General features: G+C 40.5%; 1 protein-coding gene across 1 annotated transcript in view; it reads right to left on the bottom strand.

Annotated features, from left to right (window-relative positions):
• Nucleotides 1-365: 365 nt before the first annotated feature.
• LOC116503006 (heparan sulfate glucosamine 3-O-sulfotransferase 3B1-like) overlaps nucleotides 366-26,693 on the bottom strand; it is a 44,454-nt gene continuing 18,126 nt past the window's right edge. The window contains 2 exon segments of the mRNA XM_032209092.1: nucleotides 366-2,982; nucleotides 2,984-3,319. Coding sequence (XP_032064983.1) covers nucleotides 2,703-2,982; nucleotides 2,984-3,319 — 616 coding nt within the window. The 3' untranslated portion in view covers nucleotides 366-2,702.

Genomic DNA, 26,693 nt, shown 5'->3' with positions numbered 1-26,693 from the left:
TCTGCAGAAGAACTGCAAAATCTTTGGGATGCTAGCTATCCTGGCATGAAACTACACTTTTGTCATAAAAGTAACAATGATGTGAGGGTTGCTCTGTGTTGCTCTTCTATCCAGTATTCCAAGCCAGAATATTGTCTTCTTTATTAGATAGTGTTCCAAAGTTTTCCAAACAAAGATAGCGGCAGCTTTAATTTGTCAATGAAAAGGAATGATATAGTCTTCATGATTTGGTAAAATATATTTTATTTCTTCAAATAGTATGAATCAGAATTCCATTTTCCTAGAAACCTCTGTGTAAAATTAATTTGTGTTGTACATACCATAAAATATTCAATTTACAGTTTTTGCTCGTCATTTGTTTCCTTTTACAAGTTTACCATTCTAACCCACAACATGTTATAGCAAACTCAAAAAATTGCTAATATCAGGACATACTGCAGTGCTGAATGGAACTCAGCCATAAATTAATGTTATAGGTTGAAAAGACGTATAACCAGACCTCCAAATCTTGCAAATGGAACAAAAATTGGCAATATGTATGAAGGCTACTATCTATGCAGTTCAAATATCATATGATATGCCTCTCATGGCTACTTTATTTAATATTTAGGTAAGGCCTCTTCAATAAATTGGCTTCAGAAGGTTTCCATTGAGTGGGCTGATCAGCCACGATTAGCAGTTCAATATTATAACAGTGAATTGATGGCAATGTCATCACTCAAAAAAATGCACACACACAGAAAACAAGGTGTGTGGATACCATACCTATCATGCTTTATGCAACTAGGAAAGTATCCTTCACCCATTCCAAAACAGAGATCAGAAAGTCCAAGCATACGCTCAGCAGTTTCATCCCCCCAAAAAATCAAAAAGTTTTGAAATAGAAAACATAAGGCCTAGAAATTAAAATTCACTCCAATGCTCTAGAACAAAGGATGTCCGTTGGATTGACCATATGAAAAAGTCATCTGTTTATCAAATAAATATCAGAGTTAAATGGATGTCTATATGGGTGACCATATATGCTGCATCTTCTAATGAGAAGGCGATCCAAATGTCTTTCTTCTTATAGCCTGTATTCTGTCAGAAGATGTAGTAAATTCCTCAAGACCAAGAAGCCCAATGTAAAGGATGAATATTTACAGAAAAATCTATGCCTTCAGCCAGTGTGTTTGCATATGTATTGGTATGGCTATCCATGCTTTCCTCTGAGGAATCCCCCAGAATAATTTTCTCATTCATTACTATATCCAATTATCTTAAGATAAGAATACAAGTGATAATCCCATTCATTCTGCTTCACATTTGTCTTGGGGACCTTAAGAACTTATTTTGACTCTATTATAATGCGCTCAGGCTCACACCTATGGAGAACAAAATTTCTGATGGAACAAAGAGTTACCAATTCTCTAAATATGCAATGGATTTTGTCTGCCAGATGGGAGCACCCTGAAAAAACTCACTCTTGACAGGGTTTGTAGAATATCACAGAACAGTGCTGTTAGGTATATACACAAAAAGTAGCTTAAGGGTTTGTAGAATTATTTGATGAAGTTTGGATAAACTACATTTCCTGAATATCCATCTCTAGTGCATCTTTCAGCAAGCTTGTAAAATGTTCACTCATCTCTGAAACTGAATTAATTTCAAACGGTATTGTGTTTTTGTGCTTATATTTAAACTATTTTTGGGAGGAAATAAAGCCCCATAAAAACAGGCCTTTATTTCACTGCCACAGTCAACATACAGGTTGAATGTAGCAATGAGCTAATGGTATTAGCTTGTTGCATGGGATAGGACGCCACTTGTGGAATGATCAGTCATTGTGAGAAATCAAAGTGGGATTCAGAAAACAAACAGAGGCTTCACACTCTTCTTCTGTAACAGATGAAAACTAAGCTTGAAAGAATTAAATACTGTGTCATTTCTGGTCTCCCAAGTAAGCACTTCACATTTCTTCAGCAGGAAGAAGTTAAAAATGAAAGATCAGATAAGCTGTACATAATCATATAGAAAGTCTACTGTGTCGTAAAACTTTTGTAGTTAAGGGGAAATGCTAAGATCTGATCAATTAAAATGGGAAACAGGAGGCAGTAACAACTCCATAGCTGGAGAGTGTTTCCTTCTGTGCATATGCCACGCCCAACCATGAAAGCAACTGCCTGAGGTTTAATCGTGGTTTTTTTTACTTCCGAGCTATTTCCAAGCTAACAAAAACAAATGTTTGTGGATTGATCTAGGAAGGGAAAAAGCCCAGAGATGCAATATGAAGGGCCTTGTACAAAATTGTTTTTGACATGCCTAGTACCCGTATCGGAAAACAAAGAATAATAATAATTATAATAATAATAAAGATTGTGCTTTTCTCATTGTCTCTTAACCATTATTCACCAACAGCCCCCACCCTCCTTATTTATTTTTTAATATTAAAAGTTCTCCTGGGAAAATACCTGGAAGCACTTTCCAGCACATGCTGAAGCCAGGCAATGAAGAACCTGGCGAGACTCAGCCCGATGGAATGTTCAAACTAAACAAGAAGACAGCTATGAGCTACAGTGGGGTTAGGCAGCTTAGTGAATTAATTGCTTAAGAATTAAAAAAAATTATTATAAAATAGATTTCTGTACATTTTACATATAGACCTATCTACATGTATAGGAGGAAAGGAAGCTGAAAGACGGGATTGACTCTGGGAAGTGCCATCAATCCCAGCCAAAGTCATGGCCAGTCATCTGGTAGAACTTCATGTTGAAGGGCCGGTAGAATTCTCGCAGCCTTTGTATTACTTTCTGGTCAATGTCGGGATGGGTCCGTCCTTTCGTCTTGCCCAGGCAGTGGGGCTTGCTGCTGCCTTCAGCCTTTTTCAGGCATGGGAACCCCTTGGTTTTGTTGAAGTAGAAATGTTTATCTGTGATGATCCTCTTGAGGCCCAGAAAGTCCTGGACGCGGCCCAACTCGCCTGCTGGATCACTGATCAGTCTCCCCACTGACAAAAAGGATTTGCCCAAGCGGGAAGTACAGGAGCCAATTTTCTAGGTGCTTGGCATAAATGCCAATCTGGATGGCACTCCAGGAGGTATCAATCAGGCCCGTAGTCCTGTTTTTGAAGGTCAGGCTCTCAAAGGACGGGATGTCTGGCTTCTTGGAAAGGGTTTGTGTGTAGTCAGAAATGGCTCGGGTGACCGGGTCTCTCACCACCACAATGAGCTTGGTGTCCTTTGACATAGAGGAGATGCGAGCTGGTGCTTCCTTAGTGACAAAGTAGCTGGGCGTCTTCTCCATGGTGATCTGGCCATCAAGAGTCCTTGGCATCAATTCCCTGCAAAGAAAGAAAGAAATTAGCAGACTGATGAGAAAAATAAGGACATTGCTTCAAAAGTGTGTTTGTTTGTTTTTATCTATTCCTGCCATTGGCAGTTTAGCCAATTCTTGCTACTGACCATTTGGCAAATTCACAGAGTCCCAAAGACAAATATATCCAAACATACCTGAAAGATTCAGATGAAAATATTTGATTTATTTGAAATTTACCAGTAAGGTGTGAAGGGAAACGTGTATGCCAAACATGCTAAAAAATGAATGATTTAAGAATTACATTGGCAAATGGGATATTAGATCTCACAGTGCTAATAAATGCAACATCTGATAAGAGAGTTCCACTTAGGAGGGGGGTATGAATGGGTCTTTCTCTTTCTATCCTACTTTTTTCTGCCTTACATTTGCCCTACTATTACTTTAGTCAGTCTGCGCTTGCCCTCCATATCAAAAAACTAAAAGCTAGTAAAACATTGTATGGATTAAACATTGTTCACCAAAGAAACACAAAGGCATACACAGACATTCATTTCACTATGCTATTATTAAATATTACACTTTTATTGTTTTATGAATTTTGTTAAATATTGTCTTGTATTCCATGTAGAGAACTCAAGATTCATGAGTAGATTAGAAATACAATAAGTTTTCAATATTGTTGACCGCTAGTCAAATACCTTTTCTTTTGTTCTCTTCTAAATAGAAAAAGATTAAATGGGCCAAAAGTTATGACCTAACTGTAGGATGGAATTTCCCTCTGACATTCCAAATTTCTTACATACTGGAAAGAATAACAAGGAGTCACCAAACAGCTGATTTATCACATCTAGAAATTTACAGCCATTGCTTTGGTTCTGATCAGTCTTTCCTGCCCTGTTGCTATCCAGAAATCTAGGTTGCAACATTCATAAACCTGAACAGTATCAAGTTAGAAAGCCTAAAATATGGGTACCAATTTTTTGAGTTGCTTTATGTATTACTTTGTATAGAGCAGTGATGACAAATCTTTTTCCAGGAGGCCCATTTCCCCCCCCCAATTCCAGCAATTGCCAAAATTGCATGCATGCCCACCCCAATTCAATCCTCCCTACCCACCTGTGCATGCTCACCTGACCCCACCCCAGGCTTCGGAGGCTTTCCTGAACCTGGGGAGGACAAAAACGCCCCTCCCCCCAGAGGCCCTTCAGAAGCCAGAAACAGATCATTTCCGAACTTCCAATTGGCCCATTGGGGCTGTTTTTTGCCCTCTCCAGGTTTCAGGAGAGCCTCTGGAGGCTGGGGAGTGTGAAAACGGCCTCTGCCAGCCCTCCGGAAGGGTGAAAAACAGCTGTGTGGCACGCACACGCGCGCTGAACTGATGGGTGCCATGCCAGCAAATACAGCTCCGCATGCGACCTATGGCACACATGCCATAGGTTTGCCATCACGGGTACAGAGGAAGAGGCTACTACACCTATTCTTAAAATGTGAAGATGCTAATTATATTTTTTAACCAATCAATCAGCAAACAGCAATGGCAATAGCACTTAGACTTATATACTGCTTCACGGTGCTTTACAGCCCTCTCTAGGCAGATTACAGAGTCAGCATATTGTCCCCAACAATCTGGGTCCTCATTTTACCCACCTCAGAAGAATGGAAGGCTGAGTCAACCTTGAGCCTGGTTGCAGGCAGCCGGCAGGCAGCAGAAGTAGCCTGCAGTACTGCATTCTAACCACTGTGCCACGGCGGCTCTTTAACCTTTAATTTTGAAGCAAATCATTAGCTATGAATTGAGGAAGGACATCTGCATTTGCAAAGAAGCATAGAGGATTCTTTTGAAGAAGAAGTGGAAGAGTGGAGAGGCAAAGGATTGCAGATATCGCTGTTGAGTCTAGAGGGCCTTGGAGATTAGTTTTAGGTAGAACTGCCTCCCTACTGAATTTTAATCATGTTTGTAAGGACTGAACAGGAGTTCTCTCACACACAACAACAACAACAACCAAGACACAAGCTGCTGAGCTAAACAGCAAAACCACTGATATTTCCATAATTTGCGCTAGGAGGAATGAAATACAGGTGTCTGCATTAATGTGTTTCTCTCTGTCTATGAGTAGAGAATGGCTGGTATGTGCTTTGTTTTTGTTCCGGTGTGCCTTTGCATCAGTGCTGACTCCTGGTGACTGCCTGGACAAGTCCCTGCAGTATTCCTGGCAAGGTTTCAGAAGTGGTTTGCCTTTGCTTTCTTTTTAGGGCCGAGAGAAAGGAAATGGCCTGAGGTCACCCAGCTGGCTTTGTTCCTAAGGCAGGACTAGAACTCCTGGTCTCCTTATTTCCAGCCTTTCTGCCTTAATAACCACTACATGAAACTGGCTTTTAATTAGCCACCACAATGGATCAAAATTCTCAATGTTGTACCAAGAGGTGCACAATGGCACAGAAATTGTGTGTTCCTGGGACATGCACACAAAAGAAAGAGCACCTACATACAACCACCAGATAGTAATAGCAACAGTACCTGACTCACCCTGGGTTAATTTCAGAAGCTCAGCAGGACTGAGCTGGTTAGGATTTGAATAGGAGATAACCAGAAAATCCCAGGCTTGCAGGCTAGATTGAGATATTGAAATGTTTTAATATTATGCATTATTTTTACAGGAAATTAATCATAGTTGAAAAGGATTTGTTGTTTTTTGTTCTGATTTTACTTTTTTTTAAAGTGTGGCTTCAGGGATGGATGGGTAGATAGGTCAAACTTCACAGGCACAACTCTGTGTGTGTGTTTGTGTGTGTATGTGTTGTTTGTGTGTGTGTGTGTGTGTGTGTGTGTGTGGTGTGTCTCTCTCTTGTGTGTTTGCATGGATATATCCACAGATATTTTATTGGGAAAAGATAAATGTTCAGAATTAGTTTCAGCTGAGTTGCCTTATGGGGAATAACACAGTGTAGCAATAAGAAAGCAGAATATTTTTTTTGTGTATATATATATATATATATATATATATATATATATATATATATATATATATATATATATATATATACACACACACACATACATACATACATACATCATACATACATACATACATACATATATATATATATATATATATATATATATATATTAATGCATATACACAGATGCTGTCTGTTCTTTCTTTGGGGGATTTTGATCAGATCTTCCCTAAATTGGGGCGATCCAAATGTCTATGGCTGACAGGCATTGTATTTTAGGTCTGAGATAAGTAATCTGCAAGCTTAGGCCCACAAGCAGCTCTCAGGATCATTGAATGTACCTTCAGAATCCCAAACTCTGTGCCATTTAAAGAATACTCTTGCAAAATGGTAGGATATTGGTAAGTTAATTTATGTGTAAGAAGAACAAGACAGGAATGAATAAGGGAGGGAGGAAAGGAAAGGAGGAGGAATACCAAAATGCGGGGGAATATGAGGCAGAACCACCTAACTTGGCTCTGGTTTCTGGTATGTAATTCAATTCTGTTTATATCAGGGGTGTCAAACTCAAGGATTCGGCATGCAGGATGCTTAGATCTGGCCCACAGGGCCACCCTAGAAACAGCGGACTGGCCTGCAATGCCTCTGCCAGTAAAAATGGAACTTGGGAAGGCTATGTGATGTTGAGCTGGCCATGCCCACCCTGACCATGCCCACCCTGACCATGCCCATCCTGACCACACCCCCTCCCAAAGTGAAAAACAACCCTAATGCGGCCCTCAATGAAATCAAGTTTGACACCCCTGGTTTATATCATTGGCATGCGTCAATCCTCCAATGTATTGCCATCTCTAGTTTTGCTAGTTGATCAGCTGGACCAGACGCTCTTCAAATGGTTAAAAAGTATAAAAGTGTGGCCATGAAACAGAATCAACAAAGAAGCTCTAAGACTAACTGGGCAATGTTCTGGCAGGAGAAGCAGAACTATTCTACAGAACCAATGGATGAGCCTCAGACAGTAACAGGCTATGTGGTTTAAGATTTCCTCCACAAGATGCTGGCTTAGGTGCAGCAATGTACTTAGCCTGCCAAATAATTAATCTTCTTTGCCCATTAGCTACTTAGTCTTCCTAAATTTAGTATTCTGCTCAGACAGTTCTAATCTCCAAAGTTCTTTAGTCTAAACACAGAAAAACCTTGAGTGGAGGAAACAAGTTCCTCAAGAAAAATGCCACCTTGTTCTGATGTGAAGAAGAGTTCAGAGACTGAGAAGGCACCAAGGCAGTTGACAGGTGGCCATGTGGTAATCCAAACACAGAAAGGCTAACACCTTTTGTGACAGCATTTTGTCTGCCCAGAGGGATTCTCCTCTAATTTGTTGACATTTCTCAATAAAGAAAATTGAGCAGTAAGGACTTTGCTATGAAAGAGGGCACTGGATGAAAGTGCTCTACATGCTGCGACTATATCAAGCTTACAACAATAAGGTGGACATGCGACACACAACAGCACAAGCGAATAACAGGAGCACACGCCCGACTGATTTCTACTGTAACCACTTAAAACTGTGGCAAGTAGTATGCAGAAACAATCCATGTTGAGGATTTTCTTACAGAAAATCCAGGGTGGATAGAAGCACATGCAACTCAACAGCAGATTAACGACAGGGTAAAAGAGTGGATCTGATATAAATGCATGAGTCATTTTCTGTTTTCCATTTTTTTAAGGAAATGGCTACCAGAAGATATGGCCACTTGTTTATCTGAGAAATCTACAAATCCATCCATCTTGTTTTTCTTCTGAGGTTTCTCCAATATTAGTCACCCATTGGGTAATCTACTGTTTCCTTGTTCAGTTTCACAGTGAAAAAAATGATAGGATCTTCTTCTCCATCCAAGGAATAAAATGAGGAATAAGATGCAGGGTTTACAGCTGTAAAAATGGCAAAACTTTCATCACTGACCTCCAATCTAGAGGAGAGCAAAAATATTTTGAAACTGACATGTTCTAACTGCAATAGGTTGTCCAACCTGTTCCAAGCTCAAACTATTTTCAGAACATGCAAAAAGTTTTGTTCCATTGTTTCTCTTTGAAGAGTCTTGCACATGTATTCCCAGCAGCAGTGAATCAAAGTGCCATCAGTTGCTTCTTAGATATAATTTAGAAAAATAAAAGGAGCATATTGAAGTGGGGTCAGAAAACTATCCAAAAATTATCTAAGAAGCAGTCTTGAAAATCAATTGACACAGTAGTCATAAAGAAATTCTTAAAAGAAGGCTGGCAGTCCATGTTGATGAAATCACATATTATAGAGGGTAGAAGGAACAGCCTTGAGGGACAGGAGGAAATGCACCTTCCAAAACAAAGATCACATAAAAGGGAACTGAGTTTGGGGCAGGAATGTATCTTGAGTAAATATCCCAACAAAACTTTCCCTAGTTCACTTGAAAGATAAAGGTAGTGAAAAAAGAAGTACATTCAGACTTGCAAGATTCTATTACTATAGCTTTAGAATAAAAGTAGTGCTGACCCATGTAACATTGGATTCCTAGTCTGATCTTCCTTGAAGGGCTATCCAGAGTCTTACTGATTCACTGTGTTCAGATATTTTTGTTTTGTCCTCCTAGGGACATAAGACTAGAAAAACAGAATTATCCTAACTGAAGATACTTTCAAGGAATGGGGGGGGTGAACCCTGAAAAAAACCAAGACTGTCCATGACAAGTACTCCATTTTGCCAACTGGATGCTACATTTGTTTGTAACTCAGCTATATAATCATAGCCTATCTCCTTTTGCTTTTTATAAACTATCAAAGATACCTTGATAGGAAGCAAATCCTACAATGGCCAGCAGCATTCAGCATTCTTTTAGTCAGAGAAAAAATAAATGTCTAGTACTAGCCAAAACCACAATTCAAAGGCCATCAACTTCATTATTATAATGCAGATAATGATCATTTACATGTAAGAGCCATGGTGGTGCAGGTTTAGAATAGCAATAGCACTTAGACTTATATACCACTTTACAGTGCTTTACATCCCTCTCTATGCAGTTAGAGAGTCAGCATATTGTCCCCCAACAGTCTGGGTCCTCATTTTACCAACCTTGGAAGGATAGAACGCTAAGTCAACCTTGAGTCTGGTGGGATTTGAACTGCCAAATTCCAGATAGCTGGCAGTCAGCAGAAGTAGCCTGCAGTATTGCATTCTAACCACTATGCCACCGCAGCTCATATATAGTATGAGCCATAGTGCAGTATTGCAGGCTAACTGCCTACAGAAAGGAGTCTGATCCTGACTGGCTCATGGTTGACTCATCCTTCCAAGGTTAGTAAAATGAGGAGTAAGATTTTGGGGGGCAATATGCTGACATTTGTAAACTGCTCAGAGAGTGCTGTAAAGCACTGTGAAGCGGTATATAAGTTAAATCCTTTATTCAAGTATTCATCTTCATTTTATTTCCAATTATGCAAGAATGTAACAGATTAAATTCTCTGCCCATTCGGTTCCCATGGTCAAACTGATGGGTTGTGTTGTTTCTGAAAGAAGGAAGGAAAGTCTGAGTAACATAATTACTGACCTCTCCACTTCATAGCCAGGCACTTGTACTATATAAATTATTTTGCATTTTAAAATTTTTAATCACTGCATGGGAACAGAGATTGTGCAAACTCTCTCTCACACACACACTGGAATTACAGGGTGGATGCCCGATAAGTGACCCTGTAATATAGGTGGTAGAACAGGAACTGCCAACTGGTTTTGTGTGTGGTGTGTATGTCTGTGTATTCCTAATAAGATGGATGGCATATAATTTAATAAATATGTGTTTGTATGTGTGTATGTAAAGAAAAGCTGAAGGAACCACAGAACTATTAAAAAATAATTTACATATCCAACTTAACTTGTATGAAACTATTCAAAAAAATAATAGTAATGTATTTTGTACTTAAAAGTTAGCATGTATAAGTACCAAATAGATTCCCTTGTTCTAACCCACGCATCAGCTACTGAGTTCATTCTGCCATTTGAGAATCTTGACCTGACTGCAGTTATGTCAGATTTCCCGGGAAAACAAGACAGGAAAACAAGACAGGAAACATGACCAGATAAGCTAACTCTACTCTATGGTAAAGCTACATTTCTGAGCCTCTTGCCCTCCCCTCCACACAACCAGCTGCAGGCTATGCTATCTCTTATCTGGCCATTTCCTAGACAGTCTCTGCACCCCGTTCTCAAGGTCTTTCCCACATACCAGTGCAGATTATCACTCCTGAAGTCCCATAGCTCCATACCTGGAACTGGGTTGACTTTTTAATATTCCATGGGAATCCACAGCCTATTGGGCATTTGTAGAAAAGTAATATAAACTTGGATTTCAAAACCCTCCTGTTCTGGAGAAAAAAGGGGGGGGGGCAAAGAGAGAGACTGTCTCTCTTTTTGATGTATATTCACAAGACTGATTCCACAATACAATTTTCAATCAACTGCCAAAATGCTGAATCAAGCAAGCTTTTATTCCTTTGCACTCACCTGGCATCTTGCCAAGGCAATAAATGCATCTCATGCATTGTATACCTTGAGGCAACTTACTTCTACACATCCATTCTGCTCAATCAGGGATCAGAATGGCATATTTCCATGATCTTTTTACCCACATAGGTGAAAATAAACATTAAACTGTCTCTAGTTTCCCTACATCCAATCAATATGCATATTATCTATCTGTTGTCTTTTCTCAGACACCCATCCTTTAGCAAAGATTGAGACTCAACCACCAGATCAATTAACTTTTTGCTACACCCAATGGTGTTTGAGTTAAGTTTCAAGCATCTCTGGCCTGCTATAAAACTATTTAGGAAATCATTTACTCAGTTGAATATTGCACTATGTAGAGCTTCACATTCAAGACTTGCATCCTCCATCACCATAACAGATCTCTTCTCATTGGTCTTTAATCTTACCTCCAGACTGTCATAACAGATGTAGTACCACAAGTACTAAATGAGTCAAAGAGAAAGCAAGCTGTTATTTGCAGGTAGTTTGTCCTTCTTTGGGGAACTCGGTACTGAGGCAAAAAGCTTTTGGAAGGCATAAGCACATCCAGAGAAAAGAGCAGGAGAAGCACAGGATGCAGCTCTTCAGATATTTCAAGATACCTTTCTATCAATAAGCAAAGTGTAGGTTGATAATTCCTGTCTGTGACAAAGTTAAGTATAAAAAGTGGAAAGAGGGGGACATTTCCAAGGCAGAATATCAGCAAATAGCCCGAGCCTGTAAAGATGAAGTAAGAAAGCTAAGGCTCACAATGAAGAAAGGCTTGCCAAAAAAGTAAAAAAATAACAAAAAAAAGCTTCTTCCAGCATGTTAAAAACAAGAAAAAGGTTAAGGAAACAATTGGTCCATTGCTGGGAGAAAGTGGCAAGAAGGTGACAAGCAACAGGGAGAAAGCAGAACCATTTAACCTCATTTTTTGCATCTGTCTTTGCACAAAGGAATATAAAACCTATCAAAACAGCATCACAAAAATCAGATTAGGAACACAAATTGAAATAGGGAAGAAAATTGTAAGTGAGCACCTGTCTATCCTAGATGAGTTCAATCACCAGGACCGGACAGATTACACATCAGGGTTCTGAAGGAACTGGCAAATGAGATCTCAGAACCACTGAACTATATCTTTCAGAGATCTTGGGGCACCGGAGAACTGCCAGAGGACTGGAAAAGAGCTGATGTGGTTCCCATCTTCAAAAAAGGAAAAAAAAAATAGATCCAGGAAACTATAGACCTATCAGCCTGACCTCAATACCAGGAAAGATTCTGGAAAAAAATAATCAAGCAACGAATTAGCGAACACCTAGAAGTAAACAAAGTAATAGCCAAAAGCCAGCATGGGTTTGTCAAAAACAGATCATGTGAGACTAGTCTTATTGCATTCTTTGAAAAAGTGACAAAATTAGTGCACCAGAGGAATGCTGTCGATATAGTTTACTTGGACTTCAGTAAGGCATTTGATAAGTAGACCATAACCTACTACTAGATAAAGTAGAAGAATGTGGGTTGGATAGCCACCACCAGATGGATTCATAACTGGCTGACCAACTGCATTCAATGTGTAGTGCTCAATGAACTACATTGGAAGTTCAATGGAACTTCAGGGTTGACTCAGCCTTCCATCCTTCCGAGGTGGGTAAAATGAGGACCCCCAGATTGTTGGGGGCAATATGCTGACTCTCGCTGTAAACCGCTTAGAGAGGGCTGAAAGCCCTAATGAAGCTGGTATATAAGTCTACTGCTATTGCTATTACATCTACATGGAGGGAAGTATGCTGTGGAGTACCCCAAGCCTCTGTTTTAGGCCCAGTACTCTTCAACATCTCATCAATGATTGGATGAGGGAATAAATGTGGAACTCATCAAATTTGCAGATGACACCAAGCTGGCAGGAATAGCCAACACTCCAGAAGATAGGCTTAAGATACAGAAGGATCTTGACAAACTTGACAATTGGGCACTATCTAATAAAATGAAATTCAATGGTGAAAAAGCGTAAGGTTCTACATTTAGGCAAGAAAAACGAAATGCATAGGTAAAGTATAGATGGTACCTTGCTCAATAGTAGTAACTGTAAGAGGGATCTTGGAGTCTAGTGGACAACCATTTAAATATGAGCCAGCAGTGTGTAGCAGCTGCCAAAAAAGCCAACACAGTTCTAGGCTACATAAACAGAGGGATAGAATTAAGATCATGTGAAGTGTTAATACCACTTTATAATGCCTTGGTAAGGCCACACTTGGAATTCTGCATTCAGTTTTGGTCATCATGATGTAGAAAAGATGTGGAGACTCTAGAAAGAGTGCAGAGAAGAGCAACAAAGATGATTAGGGGACTGGAGTACTAAAACATATGAAGAACGGGTTGCAGGAACTGGGTATGTCTAGTTTAATGAAAAGAGGGGACTAGGGGAGACAGATAGCAGTGTTCCAATATCTCAGAGGCTGCCACAAGAAGAGGGACTCAAATTATTCTCCAAGGCACCTGAGGGTAGAACAAGAAGCAATGGGTGGAAACTAATCAAGGAGAGAAGCAACTTAGAACTGAGGAAAGATTTCCTGACAGTTAGAACAATTAATCAGTGGAACAGCTTGCCTCCAGAAGTTGTGAATGCCCCAACATTGGAAGTCTTTAAGAAGATGTTGGATAGCCATTTGTCTGGAATGGTATAGGGTTTTCTGCCTAGGCAGAGAGTTGGACTAGAAGACCTCCAAGGTCCCTTCCAACTCTGCTATTGTATTGTATTCTTGGACATAGCAAGAACCCCTAGCATTTTTATTTCATTTTCCTTCTAGCATTTAACACTGCACTAGGGCTTCGATTCACACTGCTGGGACTGGATGAGTTATTTATGATTTAATTATTTGCATTCCTTAGCTGTGCTTTTATTGCTTTGTGATATTGGTAAACCAGCAAAGTCATACTGGAATATAGTGGTATATAAACATTAAACAGATAAATAAAATAAATACATTACTGTGTGTAATCTGGTTTGTCTGCGTCTCCTACCCAGCCGCTGAACAAACATGAAGCAACTTCCCCTCTTCAAAATTTGCTATATCATCTAGTCCAATCACTCAATGCCTGGAGGCAGCTCATAATTGGCAAGACACTTTTAGAGGACTTTACACAGGATTATTAGAAGCCTGGGGTTCAATATAGTCCTCTACCTGTAGCCTTTCATGAGGCAAAAAGGAAAATATAACACCATAAGGTTTTAATCAACTTCAACAACATGTATATCAACTACAGTACATCTTTTGTCCTAACCCTGCTTACTTTCAACAAGCCCTTAGTATGTCACCCAAACCTCATGCGGACCTCACCTTGGCCTGAAAAGCTACTAAGCCGGCTCTGCGATATGACATGTCTTCCTCTCCCTCTCCCCCTCTCTCCCTCCTCCCTCCCTCCGTCCCTCCCTCCCTCCCTCTCCCTCCCTCCCTCCCTCCCTCCCTCCCTCTCTCTCTCTCTCTCTCTCTCTCTCTCAGTACAGGCTCTTGCTTCCAAGCACATTCTTGAAGAAAAGGCTGGTCTATGATATTCCAAGTAAGGATTGTTCCATTTAAACGGATAGAGGTATAACAAACATTTCTTTGGGGATCTGTCCTTCTTGGTTTATTCCAGGAAGAATGAAACAGGCAGGGACTTCCCAGTGGTGGGCTACTATGGATTCGCCCAGGTTTAGAAGAACCCTAACATTATGGCCAGTTCAGAGAACTTCCAAATCCCACCCCTGGATGGCCCCGCCCCACCACCCTGCCTCTCTCAGGAGTCTCCACGTAACTGGTTTTGGATGTGAACTGCAGAGGTTCAGGGAGGGGGGAAACAGGCCTCCTGAAGTTCCAAAAGGGCAGAAATGGGCTCATTTCCAGCCTCCGGAGGGGCTCTTGAGCCCAAGTGAAGAGGTTTCACCCTCCCAGAAGCTCAAGGAAAGCCTCTGGAGCTTGGAAAAGATGAAAATGCCCCCCCCCCACTGTGGTGCAGGAGGACAGCTAGGCCATGCCCACCATGGCCAGGCCCACCCAGCAACCGGGCAGAGAATTCGTTGCTGAAATTTTTGAAGCCCACCCCTGAATCTTCCCTACTGCTCAACATTACAATAGTTGCCTCTGAGTTCTTTCTCCAGGAGATCATACTTCTTTGGTTAATTTCATACAGCTCTTGGTGCTGGTCCAGAAAGCAGCCGATGGGAGGCAATGGAAAATGGGCATGGGGACTGGATAGTAGTTAGTTAAGGAGGCCACCACTGCTTAAGAAGCAGTTTCTTTATTCTCTCGCTCTCTCATCATCATCATTACCAGGGATTTGTTAGCATATCTTGCCTGGAGAAGGAGTTCAAGGAATTTGTAGCCATTTCCTGCTTAGGATTTTATTGGTTTTGGTCGTGTTGGAGAAACAAAAATCAAAAGGTTTCTTGGAAATACGATGACTAAAGAGAGGCAAAGGCAGGGGGAGGAGAGGGAAGAGGAAAAAATGAAAGAAGAAAGTAGTTAAGGCCCTTCCTGACAAAGGGTGGTTTTAAAAGGGGCTACAATCTCCCTTGAATTTCCAAGTTCAATTTACTATGGCTTTTCCAGCCTCTTTCACATAGCATAACAAATAAACTGTACCACATTCTAGGATGGATGTTTACCTCCCCCCCCCCCCAATTCCAAAGTCCTGTTTTATTAACCTAACGGTTACGGGGACAAGGTCCAATGGTTATGAGAGGTGGAGAGGGGGACCTGATTAACGTTCTCCACTGGCAAAGGCATTGGGTGACGTTCTGGCTTCACTAGACCAAAGGGTTTGTGCATTCATTAATACCATTGCTCCCTGAAGCTGCATTATTCATAAGTTTCCTTTAGTTCTGAGAGCAAAGAGGAGGGAGTGGGGGGAAAAAACCTATTACCAGACATCAGCAACTTTTATGCTTCGCATCCAGCCAAGTAGCAACCCACAGATTATTTTAACAATGAATCAAAAAGAAGGCACAACTGTTCCTAATTTGGTATTTAAAAGCAAGGACGTCTGCAGTGCACACTTTGGTTGCAGCATTGCTATTTGGTATCTACAGGACTCTTTGGAATAAAGTTGCTCGAGAACTTTGTACTGTTAAAGACTTTCTATTCCTATAGGTTCAGATGCTATCCCCAGGAGAGAAGAAAAGGGTGACTATTAGGTTTTCCCAACTGGAGCATCCAGATGAGATTGGAATAAAGCACGGAAGCTAGAGGGATGGAGAAGTTTAAACATTAGATCTCTCCCCCACCACCACCACCACCAACACACAAACAAGTAGCAAGCACAGACAAGGGCTTTTTGGCAGCAATCACGGGTGAGTGAATACATTTAAATTCAATAAGGGCTGCTTCAAAGAAGTTAAGAGTAACACAGAAGCTTTTCAAGTGGCCAAGAAGGAATGCAAAAATTTGAAGCAGCTCCAAAAGCAGGAGACATTTGGACATCATGATTAATTAGGTCTCTTGCTTCCATGTAGCTAAATGGTTAAACTGCAATTTGTTTTGAACTAGCAATCTACAGCTCAGCAAGAGCAGACTTAACAAGCGGTTGAAGAAGAAGAACTGAAGAAAATTCAAAACTGCAAGAACACGGACCTCTCCTGGACAGAAGGAAGCAAATGGGCATCCTTTCCTATAGGATATATATGGCTGGTTAAGAGAATGCTAAGGGCAAAAAGAGTGGTAGTCTTAAAATGTAAAATGAAAATCATATACGGTACCATGAATTTAGGAAACAAGTCATGTGTATCATTTGCATGTTTATTTAAAATTTAAAATGTTTAAACATTTAACTACGGTGAAAGGCCAATGCATCATTATGTGATGTAGTGATTATGGATTAAATCATTCTTGAAAATAGCTGGATTAACTCAGCAGCATCTGGATGGAATAGCTCAGCAGCATCTCAAGATCTTCTTCAAAGACTGCTCCTCGCAGTCATCTTAATCGCTTCCCTCCTGTCATTGAGCTAAAAGGATAAATTGTGGTGCATCCACAGCTTCATTGCTCCTGAGCAACAGGTGCCTGCTGTGGGTTCATCTTCACACAGTTTAACATGGAGCAATTATAAGGTAGCAGTTGGAGAATTCCCTCTTCTCCTTTCCCCTCCAACCCTCAGGGGTCTCTACTTTCCTGAACATGTGGAAAGATGGGAATTGGGGACCTATGGGTGCCCTCTCAGAATGGCCAATTCAGTCTTCATTGCTTTATTTTGTCATCATAAAATAAATCCTGTGAGGGGAAAGGAAAGCAAAAAATGACAGCAACATGGACTGAGCTGGGAAGGAACTCTGTGAAGTTGAAATTGAATCAAGACAGATTTAGTGGAGGGAAAAAACTGAAGGTCCCAGTCCTCCTGTAGGAAAAAGCTTTGTTGACTTCAGTATATCCTCAGGAAATTCTTCCTTGCCACCAAAGTTTAAAGTTAGGGTTAGGGAATGTGGGAACAGAAGGGGGAAAGACTGTCTTGGAAAAGTTGGAGTGTACAGATTGGGACAACTTACTGCAGCCAACTTGTTGCAGTCAACTCACTATGGCCAACTTGCTTCAGGATAACTTAACACAGCCAACTCGACATGGGTCAACTCCATGCCTGATAATTTAACAATTTCAATTAATTATTTAAAATAAATACAAATATTTTAATTTTTGTCATTCACGTTTCATTTTGTCCCTCCTTTTGCATCCTTTCTTTAGTGTTTCCATTCCACCATTTCTTTGATGTTAAGAGTAACTCTTGTTCTGCAATGAGTTGTCCCATGGCAAGGTGGCCATGGCAAGCTGTCCCATGCTGAGTTGTCCACAGCTAGTTGGCCACGGCAACTTGGCCATTGCGAGCTGGTCATGGTGAATTGTCATAAAACCAGAGTGTATACCTGCCTCATTTTCCCTTCTGAAGCCAAGTCAATGGTAATATTCTAGAATTTCAACAGCCATAGACTACCAGCAAGGATCTTTCACACAGCAGTTGATTATTATACTACTGACTTAAGAATGTGTTTTATTTATATCAGCCTCCCAAAACACTTGGTGAATATTTTTAATCGCTTGAAATGCTGGTTCTCTAAAATAAAAGTGGTCACCTTCAGAAACAATGGCTGAAGTCCAATCTTATCCCATCAGATCTTCCTCAGATGTGTTGAATGGGAATGCCATCATTGTTGTCCACATCTTGAAACACCTCTTAGCAGGTGATGTTTGCCTTGCTCACCTGTCTGTTTTCCAAATAAAGAGGAGTGATTCTTGTAAACAGAAAATTACACTGAGCTTGGATGTTCATTTGCAAATGTTTCACTATCTGACTAGGTAACATCATTAGTGCACGGATGATGTTATTTATGTCTGCAAACCAATGGTGAAATTCAATTTTTTTTCACTAATGGTTCTGTGGGTGTGTCTTGGTGGGCGTGGCAGGGGAAGGATACTGCAAAATCTCCATTTCCTCCACACTCCTAGGGGAAGGTTACTGCAAAATCCCCCATTTCCTCCCGATCAGCTGGGACTCAGGAGGCAGAGAATAGATGGGGGTGGGCCAGTCAGAGGGAGCATTTGCTGGTACTCCAAACTACTCAAAATTTCTGCTACCGGTTCCCCAGAACTGGTCAGAACCTGCTGAAATTCACTGCTGCTGCAACAAACTACCAAGCTCAGATTTCCAACACCAAGTAGAGTTCGACCTTGGGCTACAGATATCCTCTTCAATTTTAAAAAAAATGCAATACTGTAACTTTCAGCTACAACTCATTTCAGTCTTCAAAATACTCAGAAGCCAGCTACCAAACTACCAAAAGCTATTCAGCTCACCTCATGAGGGACTTGAAATCTGCTGTCCCTCCAGAGCTGATGTAGTTTCATTTTTAGCCCCAAAGCATGACAGCATTTCCAATATGATAACTTTTATCTGTAGCAGGTAGCAGACAGAGCACTCCCTGAACTGTATTTCAGGTGAAGTAAATTCATCAGCAACAGGCAAACAGAAGCATCTCCTCATGTCACAAAAAAAAGACCTGACTTGAGTAATTTTGTGGAAACATTGCTCCCCTCCCTCCACTGTAGCAGAACATTTCCATTCCCCACTATCTTGTCAGAGCTGAATAAGTTTCTTGGATGAGAAGCAAAACATCTTCAAAGAAAATAACACAAGAAAGTCTAGTTGCTTCCTGAAAAAGCATCATGACCTGGATGACTGAGAATCTCTAGAGACTTATACTGCAGAAGAACATTCTTCTTCTCTAGAGCATCTTCTTTCATCTGTTGTGTGTGCTGCATTCAGGCCAGAGCCTATAAATACCACTCACCTTATCACCTCCTCTCATCACTTAGACTCTCACCCTATTCAGCCCACTTCTGTTCTTCCTCAGTAAGAATTAATCCAATGTCTATCTGGAGAGGGGGGGGATTTTGAATTGGCACAAAAGGCCCACAGCTGCCGAGAGGCCAACGGATGCAATGTTTGAAGCCTAGAAGAGCTAAACAGCAGCAGCTTTACCCTTTTTTACCCTTGGCCTGTCTATAGGGCTGTCAGGAGCAGGGACACCCTGACACTATGCTGGGGGGAAGCACATGAAAGGGAAAGCAGCTTTCAATAGGGACAAAGTCATTTTATTTAGCCAACAAGCACTTTGGTTACTGGACCAAACATCTGTACAACAACAGCAGCTTAGCATCTTTCCACTAATTCTCTCTACCTTGAGGACATCAAGGAAGGTCAAGGAAGGTCACCAATGAAAAAACAAAGGTCTTGTGGGTAGAGTTTTCTTTTTCTACCAGACTTTTCTTTTTCTACCAAACATAAAACAAGACTTTGGTAAAGGCTACACATCCAGACTGTTTCAAGTATAGAGCTAATATTCTCATTTCTCAGCTTGTGTGAAAAAGTTTGCAATTCCCTGAATGGTGTTTTTTTAAAAAACATTAAACCATCTGACCTGCTCTTTCCCCTCTTAGCTGGAGTTATTCTGAAAACACACTTTGTCCTATTCATCAACGACGAGAATCAATACTTCCTTCTTATTGGTGGTCTTTCTAAATGGGCAGATATGGAAAGATTTAGATAAGAGATGCTGTTCAGCCAGCCTGGGAACAGAAATGGTTGAACTAAAAAGGTGACAAAGTTTTACACATAGCCAATACCGAACAGAGATAAATCCTATTATGGCTTATTCAGAAAAATCTGAAAGAGACTTTTCACATATTTGCAATGCCCCACATCTTTCCTGCCATTGTGCAGACCAAATGTTCTGGACCACTTTTTTACTATTACATACAAGCAAGTGTGATTTAGCTGTTGAAAGGTTAAACTATTAATTGAAATTGAAAAGGCCATAGTTCAAATTTGACCTCTGCATTAACTCATTTGGTAGCCTTAAATAAATCATACCCTGTCACCCTCAGTCCTTCTATTCATCATGCAAGGGTTATAATGGTTGACTTAACACTACTTGTAAGGCAACCGTTCCAATAAGTTCATTCAAGTTAGCATAGTGAACACTCAAACTGCTGAACAAGCAAAGGGAAACTTCAGGAATCAACAACATTAGAGTTTAATTTGAAGTTGTACATTCAGTGACTCACAAATATGATAAACGGCTTTTGGGTTTACATACTGGCAGACTACTTCAACCAGATTATAACTGATCCATTTATAGTAGATTATCATCTCTTGATCAGAGTCAGTGCCTGGATTTATACCTTCTGCTGATCCACAAGATGATTTTGTATGGCTCTGACTTTGCATCTTAGGTCAATCCAATCACCGTCGTCTGCAAACTACTTATCATGATTTGGTATTATTCAACAAGTCATGGTTTAAACATATTGTTTAGTAATTCTACTCAACTATTCTCCTGTAGAAAGTAGCATGTGACACAAAACAGGCACTGAAAAGATGACAGTCCATTAATATCAAGAAAGATATGCCCGCTGCTAAGAGAAAGAAGAATTGCCAAGAGACAAGAGAAAAGTGAGAGTTAGTATTTCTCAGGAAAGAAGTGATGGAATAAATGCAAACTGAATTATAAACACTGCCAGAATAACCCTGATTTGGTTCCTCTTCTGCCCATCTTTAAAAAAGATAACTAAGACAGCTTAAGCATGTGAGGTGCTTCTCCCTATTTTTAAACCCCTTCCCTCTTTTTATTCGGTTAAAATTCATTTCTTCCTTTTCTGTGTGTCACAGGTTGCTCCAGATGGTAGCACTGGGAGTAATAAGAGCCTGGATGGGAATGTTAAAGAAATTAGGATTCTAACAGAATGTGCTAGTTTGTAGATGTTTTCAGCACACTGTACTTTTTAAAAAAAACAAAAGATGATTCCCACTACCTTCAATACATGTTACTTTTAAGTATGGTTAGGGCTTCAACCTGAATTATTACAGGTTTTTAAGGCTTTCTAAGAAGGACTTATATTTATTATGCCAAGAGACAGGTCAGAGTAAGGACAAGATGAGAGACAAAAAATTTAATCAGATCCTGTTCCATAAGAGGGTAGAACAATATGTCAGAAGTTGAAAAGGTCACTCTCCTAAAACTACTTTATAACCAGAAGGTGACCTCAACAATGCAAAATGAACAATAATTTGTCTCATGCTGGAATAAGAGGTCTAGCAAATTAATATACTGTTGATCTTCTCTGCACACTGTGCCTTAAATGCATTTTAATACAAATGGGATTGCCTTCTCCAATCTCCTATTATTGGATAGATGATTAGTCATAGAGATAGACAGACCCTGTATCTGAAAGTGGATTAGCCTGGTCATGAACAGGGGACATCAGTTACAAAGCATGCTTAGAATGGAAGCCATTGCATCTCTAGACTTGTGAAGATAGCTAACTTTCCCAGGAAGTGCAGTCTGTACAGGTATAAACACTGACATGAAGCTATAATATTTTCCCCTTTTTAACACGATCATAGAGTTCAGCCACCTCCCTGTCTGAGGGAAGTGGCTAAATTGTCAAAGTTACTCAGAATGAGGAAGTGGGGTACAGTTCAATTAGTGGGTGCAAGACACTTCCTTGATTCTGTGACTCACTAATTTAACTCAATTTATTGTACATACACTCAGAAATTGATTTTTGTTCCAAAACAAAAAGACTCATGGTTTTTCCAAACAGAAATTGAGTTCTAGTTACCGCAACCCAATCATTTCTTCCTTATTCAACAACTAGAAGGAAGAAATCTTTGTTGATCTGCTGCTGTCCTGTCCACCTACAGATCAACTTTCAGCTCTTCATCTATGTCACAGTGACCTGTGAATGGCCCCCAAATCTAATCAAAACAGCAACAATAGCAATGTGATAGGTATAATGGTGTAATAGAAGTTGACATCACTTCTATGTCAACAGGACACCTGGAAAAAGAACTCTCCAAGCCTGGCAGCATTTTTAGTCAATAAAGCATCTCAATTGCAAGAAGTAAACACTTACGCTGACAGGTGCATATAATTTGTTATACAAACTTTAAAATTAGTGAGACAGCTAAGTCCAGCAAACTCCCTCTTCTGATTTTCATGTTGATTTTCCAAGCAAACAGAATTAACATTTGGAAGAAGGGAGACAATCAGGTTTATCCCAAATGACTATCACATGTGTATCTACCTTCAGGGCAAGAATTGTGGGTGGAAGTTTGGGACAATAAAGTTCTGGTTATAAGCAACACTTTGTCTTCTTGGAGCCATGGAAAAGAGAGTTAGACATGCTGGAAGATTCAGAAGAGTCCATAAACTACAGGCACAATAAAGACCACTGTCATAGAGAGAGAGGGTTGAGGGTAGTGATAATCCACCCAAGAAGGACATGATCCTTAAGAGAGTCCTGTTTTTATGGGATAAACTGTGTTCATTTCATACTTTATATAATATAGTTCATCCTGCTTGCACCACAGAGAAGTTTGCAAAAAAACTCACACAAATACAGCAATATTTGCAGCAGTGGTGTGATTCAACCAGTCTAACAACCGGTTCGGTGAGCGTGTGCGCAGTAGTTAAAACAAAGCTTAAAAACAGACCTTCTACTGCAGCTGAGGCGCGGCAAAACAGCTGAGCCACAGCAATCCGGCTCTGAAGCGCCTATCAGCTCAGCAAAAAAACCAAGGAAATATAGCCCAGGGGCGGGCAGGCGGGAGGGTCCATCTGAAGGTCAGAGCTCTCATTTCATCTTCAGAGCTACCAGTTCACCCGAAACCAGACTGAACTGGTAGAATCACACCCCTGGTTTGTAGCCATGAAAATTGTTGTGCATTTTTATTTGAGGAACTTTTGCTGGAGTTGCCTGTTCAGACTAATTAGGGAGGCAAAGCTAAGGTCAGATCTCAAGGTATTGTTGAACAGATCATATAAGAGAGGAGGGATCTGAGTTTGCTCAGCATGCAAAAATGCTTTGAGACAAGCCACAAAAGAGGTGCTGTCCAGAAGGAAGAAGGTGGATAGAATTAATACCTGATAACACCAGTGATCCCGGGAGGAAAAGGTAACTGGTATTGGGCAGCCCTAGATTCAAGACAAGCTATCCCAAGCAAGAATTGTGGACAATTTTCATAATTTGGAGAAGAAGGGGGTGGAGTGTGAGCTTAAGTCTAAACATGGGCGCACAGTAAGGCACACTAGCTCAGAGTGCTTTGCAATAAAACAGCAAAATCTATTTATATCAATGCATAAACAAAGCCATCCAACCCTTGGAGAAGGGCACCATTTATCTACCTGAATATTGGAAGCTTCCAAAACAAAACAAGAAAAAAGAATGCTTGGTTTGAGAAAAATACAATTGACTGAATGAAAACATAGGGTAATGGTGAGAACTAGAAGAACTTCCTGGACCAAAAGCTTTAGATGTTACTGGAATGCCAATGCAATAAAGAAGATGGAGTGACTCTCAAAAGATTTCTACCCAGGAAGTACTGTGGATAACAAAATGGTGTGAGATCATTTTCTCTTAATACAGTATGTGAATTATGGATCATCTAACAAAACCAAATCCAAGTTTCAAGACAGGCCACAAAGCAGATACTATTCACTCACCGTACAGTTAAATAGCAATTCTTCAGATGACTGTCAAAGGGGATTAGATCACTGCACAAAGAATATAATCTAAATGCTTGGGATGTGGGGGAAGAGAAGGGGAACAGTAAAAGTCAGTAATCTAAGGAAGGCGAAAGAGGATAGGCAACAAAAGCAACACTTTCTCTTTGATAGAGAGGTTCCAATATCTAACCAGCTTTTTTGTGAACTGGTGCCTTCCCCCTGTGGGTGACTTCAGTTCCCAAATTCCCAAGGTTGGTTGGGCCTTGTAATCCAGCACAAATGGTAGGCATCAGCTGAGGAAGGTTGTTGAAGACAAATGGGATTTAGATACTTTTAGTTTAACTATGCAGATACATCAAGGTGTCTTTGACAAAGAGAGTGACTGAGGCATGAAGGTGCTCTCTGCTGTAGGTATATATAATTTCTAGTTACATAGATAAGTTTTAATGAAAGACTCTGCATTTCCAGCTCAGTAATTTGACAGGGACAGAACAAGGTTGTAATTAAGAGCAGCTCCCCGCTCTCCACTGTTACTATGAAAACTGGCTGTTCATCAGGGCATATTCATTGCTTCTTCCTGGCTTACCGGAAGCTGCTACTTTGAGGGTAGCAATTTCACTCCGCAGTGATAGGAAGAGAATTTAAATCAAGTCAATGCCCCTGTAATCTTAATCATCCAAGTTCACAGGAACTCCTGCAAAGCAACATGTTATTATAAGTAGCCCTTTGGAATGAGTGCTCTTCATTTATTCGGATGTTTGGGATGATCCCCAGGCTGGCCTGAAATTGCTGAATAGCAATTCATATTCATTCCCACAAAGCCAAAAGATCTGCCACCAAGCAGGTTCTTTAGATATTTCAGGGTTTCACTCTAGCGTGGATAGGATATTCTCCAGATGCTTTGAACTACTATTCCACCAACTGCAGTCAGAATGGAAGATATAGTCCAAACTCCCTACTTTAGGGAAGAAAACTATCAATCTGTAGCATTAATTGATTCACTCCTATGGGACCCGCATTGGACTTCATAGAACTGAGCTTCTGCAACTGATTACCTATTCTAACTGCTTAGAAGTGATTTTCTAAGCAAACCAAAGTACTTCAGTACCTATTAAGTAATTTACATTAACTAGAAACTTTGGTTTGTGGGCCTATTTACTAACCAATTATGGCAATCAGAGCAATTTCATCCATTACAAAGATGTATGAAACTTTCCAAATTTTTGAGGGTGAAACTGGGCATCCAGAAATCCTTACCACCCTAATAACACAATGTAGGAATAAAGCTGTTATTCCTTGTTTCATGTGGCAAATGTGCCAGGTTTAACACCATGAGCCATGGTGGTTAGAGTGCCGTACAGCAGGCTAGTTCTGCTGACTGCCAGCTGCCTGCAATTTGGCAGTTCGAATCTCATTGGCTCAAGGTTGACTCAGCCTTCCACCCTTCCGAGGTCGGTAAAATGTTGGGGGCCATATGCTGACTCTGTAAACCACTGAGAGAGGGCTGTATAAAGTACTGTGAAGTGGTATATATATCAAAGTGCTATTACTATTGCTATTTTGAAAGTGGATCCTAGAAATGCCATACTACAGGACTTAAATCTTTCAACCTGTGCCCTACTGCTTCACTTTCCCCACAAATTTCTTCACAGCCTTAATTTAGAACTCAAAGGTCTTGTCTCTATTGATTTGCTGAAATGTCACCTTTCTTAAAATTAAAAACTTAAAGATCATTTTGGTCTCTACCCCCAAAACACAATTTTTATGCTTTCTTTCTAGTAGAATAAAATAAAGTATCCTTGGAACCAGAAAACAGAGCATGGTGACAAATCTAACAAATGCTAGTCCACCTCAACATTTACCTCTTAATCCCAACTGAGAGCACCCTCACTGCTATTGTTGTTTCTTTATGTATGGAATATAGTCAGTTTCATGGTCTGTATTTAACTTCACATTTTATAAGTAATCAGATGCCTTCAGATGTTTTGTGTCCCTAACCCCCTAATAATCAGCCTCTGATTATGCTGGCTGAAGTTTATGGAAACATAGTGAAAAGCTCTTCCACCATATCCTTATCGAGTAATTGTTTTAAAATCTCACCATGCAGAGATGAGAAGGCAGCACCAAGCATTTCATAACCTAACCTTCTTGCCTACTAGGTGGCTCAGTGCAGAAGTGGTATTCAGCAGGTTCCCACCATTTCTAGAGAACTGGTAGCAGAAATTTTGAGTAGTTTGGAGAACTGGTAAATGCCTCCTCTGACTGGCCCTGCCCCCATTGATTCTCTGCCTGATCGGCAAGGAATAGAGATTTTACAGTATCCTTCCCCTGGAGTCAGTGGGGAGGGAATAGAGATTTTACAGTATCCTTCCCTTGCCATGCCCACCAAGCCATGCCATGCCCACTAAGCCACACCCACGGAACTGGTAGTAAAAAAATTGAATCCCACCATTGGCTCAGTGGCTATGACGCTGAGCTTGTCGATCAGAAAGTTGGGAGTTTGGCAGTTTGAATCCCTAGTATAGGTTTTCTGCCATGAGCAGGGGGTTGGACTAGATGACCTCCAAGGTCCTTTCCCACTCTGATACTGTTAAGTGTTAAGACTAAGTGAGGGCAATAGAACCAAGGGACATGGGACTTCTAAATCAGATCTGACAACTTTCCATATCTCTTGAATCGTAAAATCATCTGAAAGACACTCAGGCAGTCACAGGCACAACTCATCCCAGACCCAAATCAATAAGCAGTTGCTGAAAGGACCTTGAAAGGCAGTCATGAAAAAATTGTTTTCCTTTCTGCAGAAAAAGATGAGGTTCCTCTTCTCACACACTTCTCTCTCACGCACAAGGGTGCACACATGCACATACA

Source organism: Thamnophis elegans, chromosome 2 (genome assembly GCF_009769535.1).
Source record: "Thamnophis elegans isolate rThaEle1 chromosome 2, rThaEle1.pri, whole genome shotgun sequence".
Classification (NCBI taxonomy): domain Eukaryota; kingdom Metazoa; phylum Chordata; class Lepidosauria; order Squamata; family Colubridae; genus Thamnophis; species Thamnophis elegans.
Note: the sequence above shows the minus strand (reverse complement) of the source record. Positions and strands in the feature narration are given on the sequence as shown.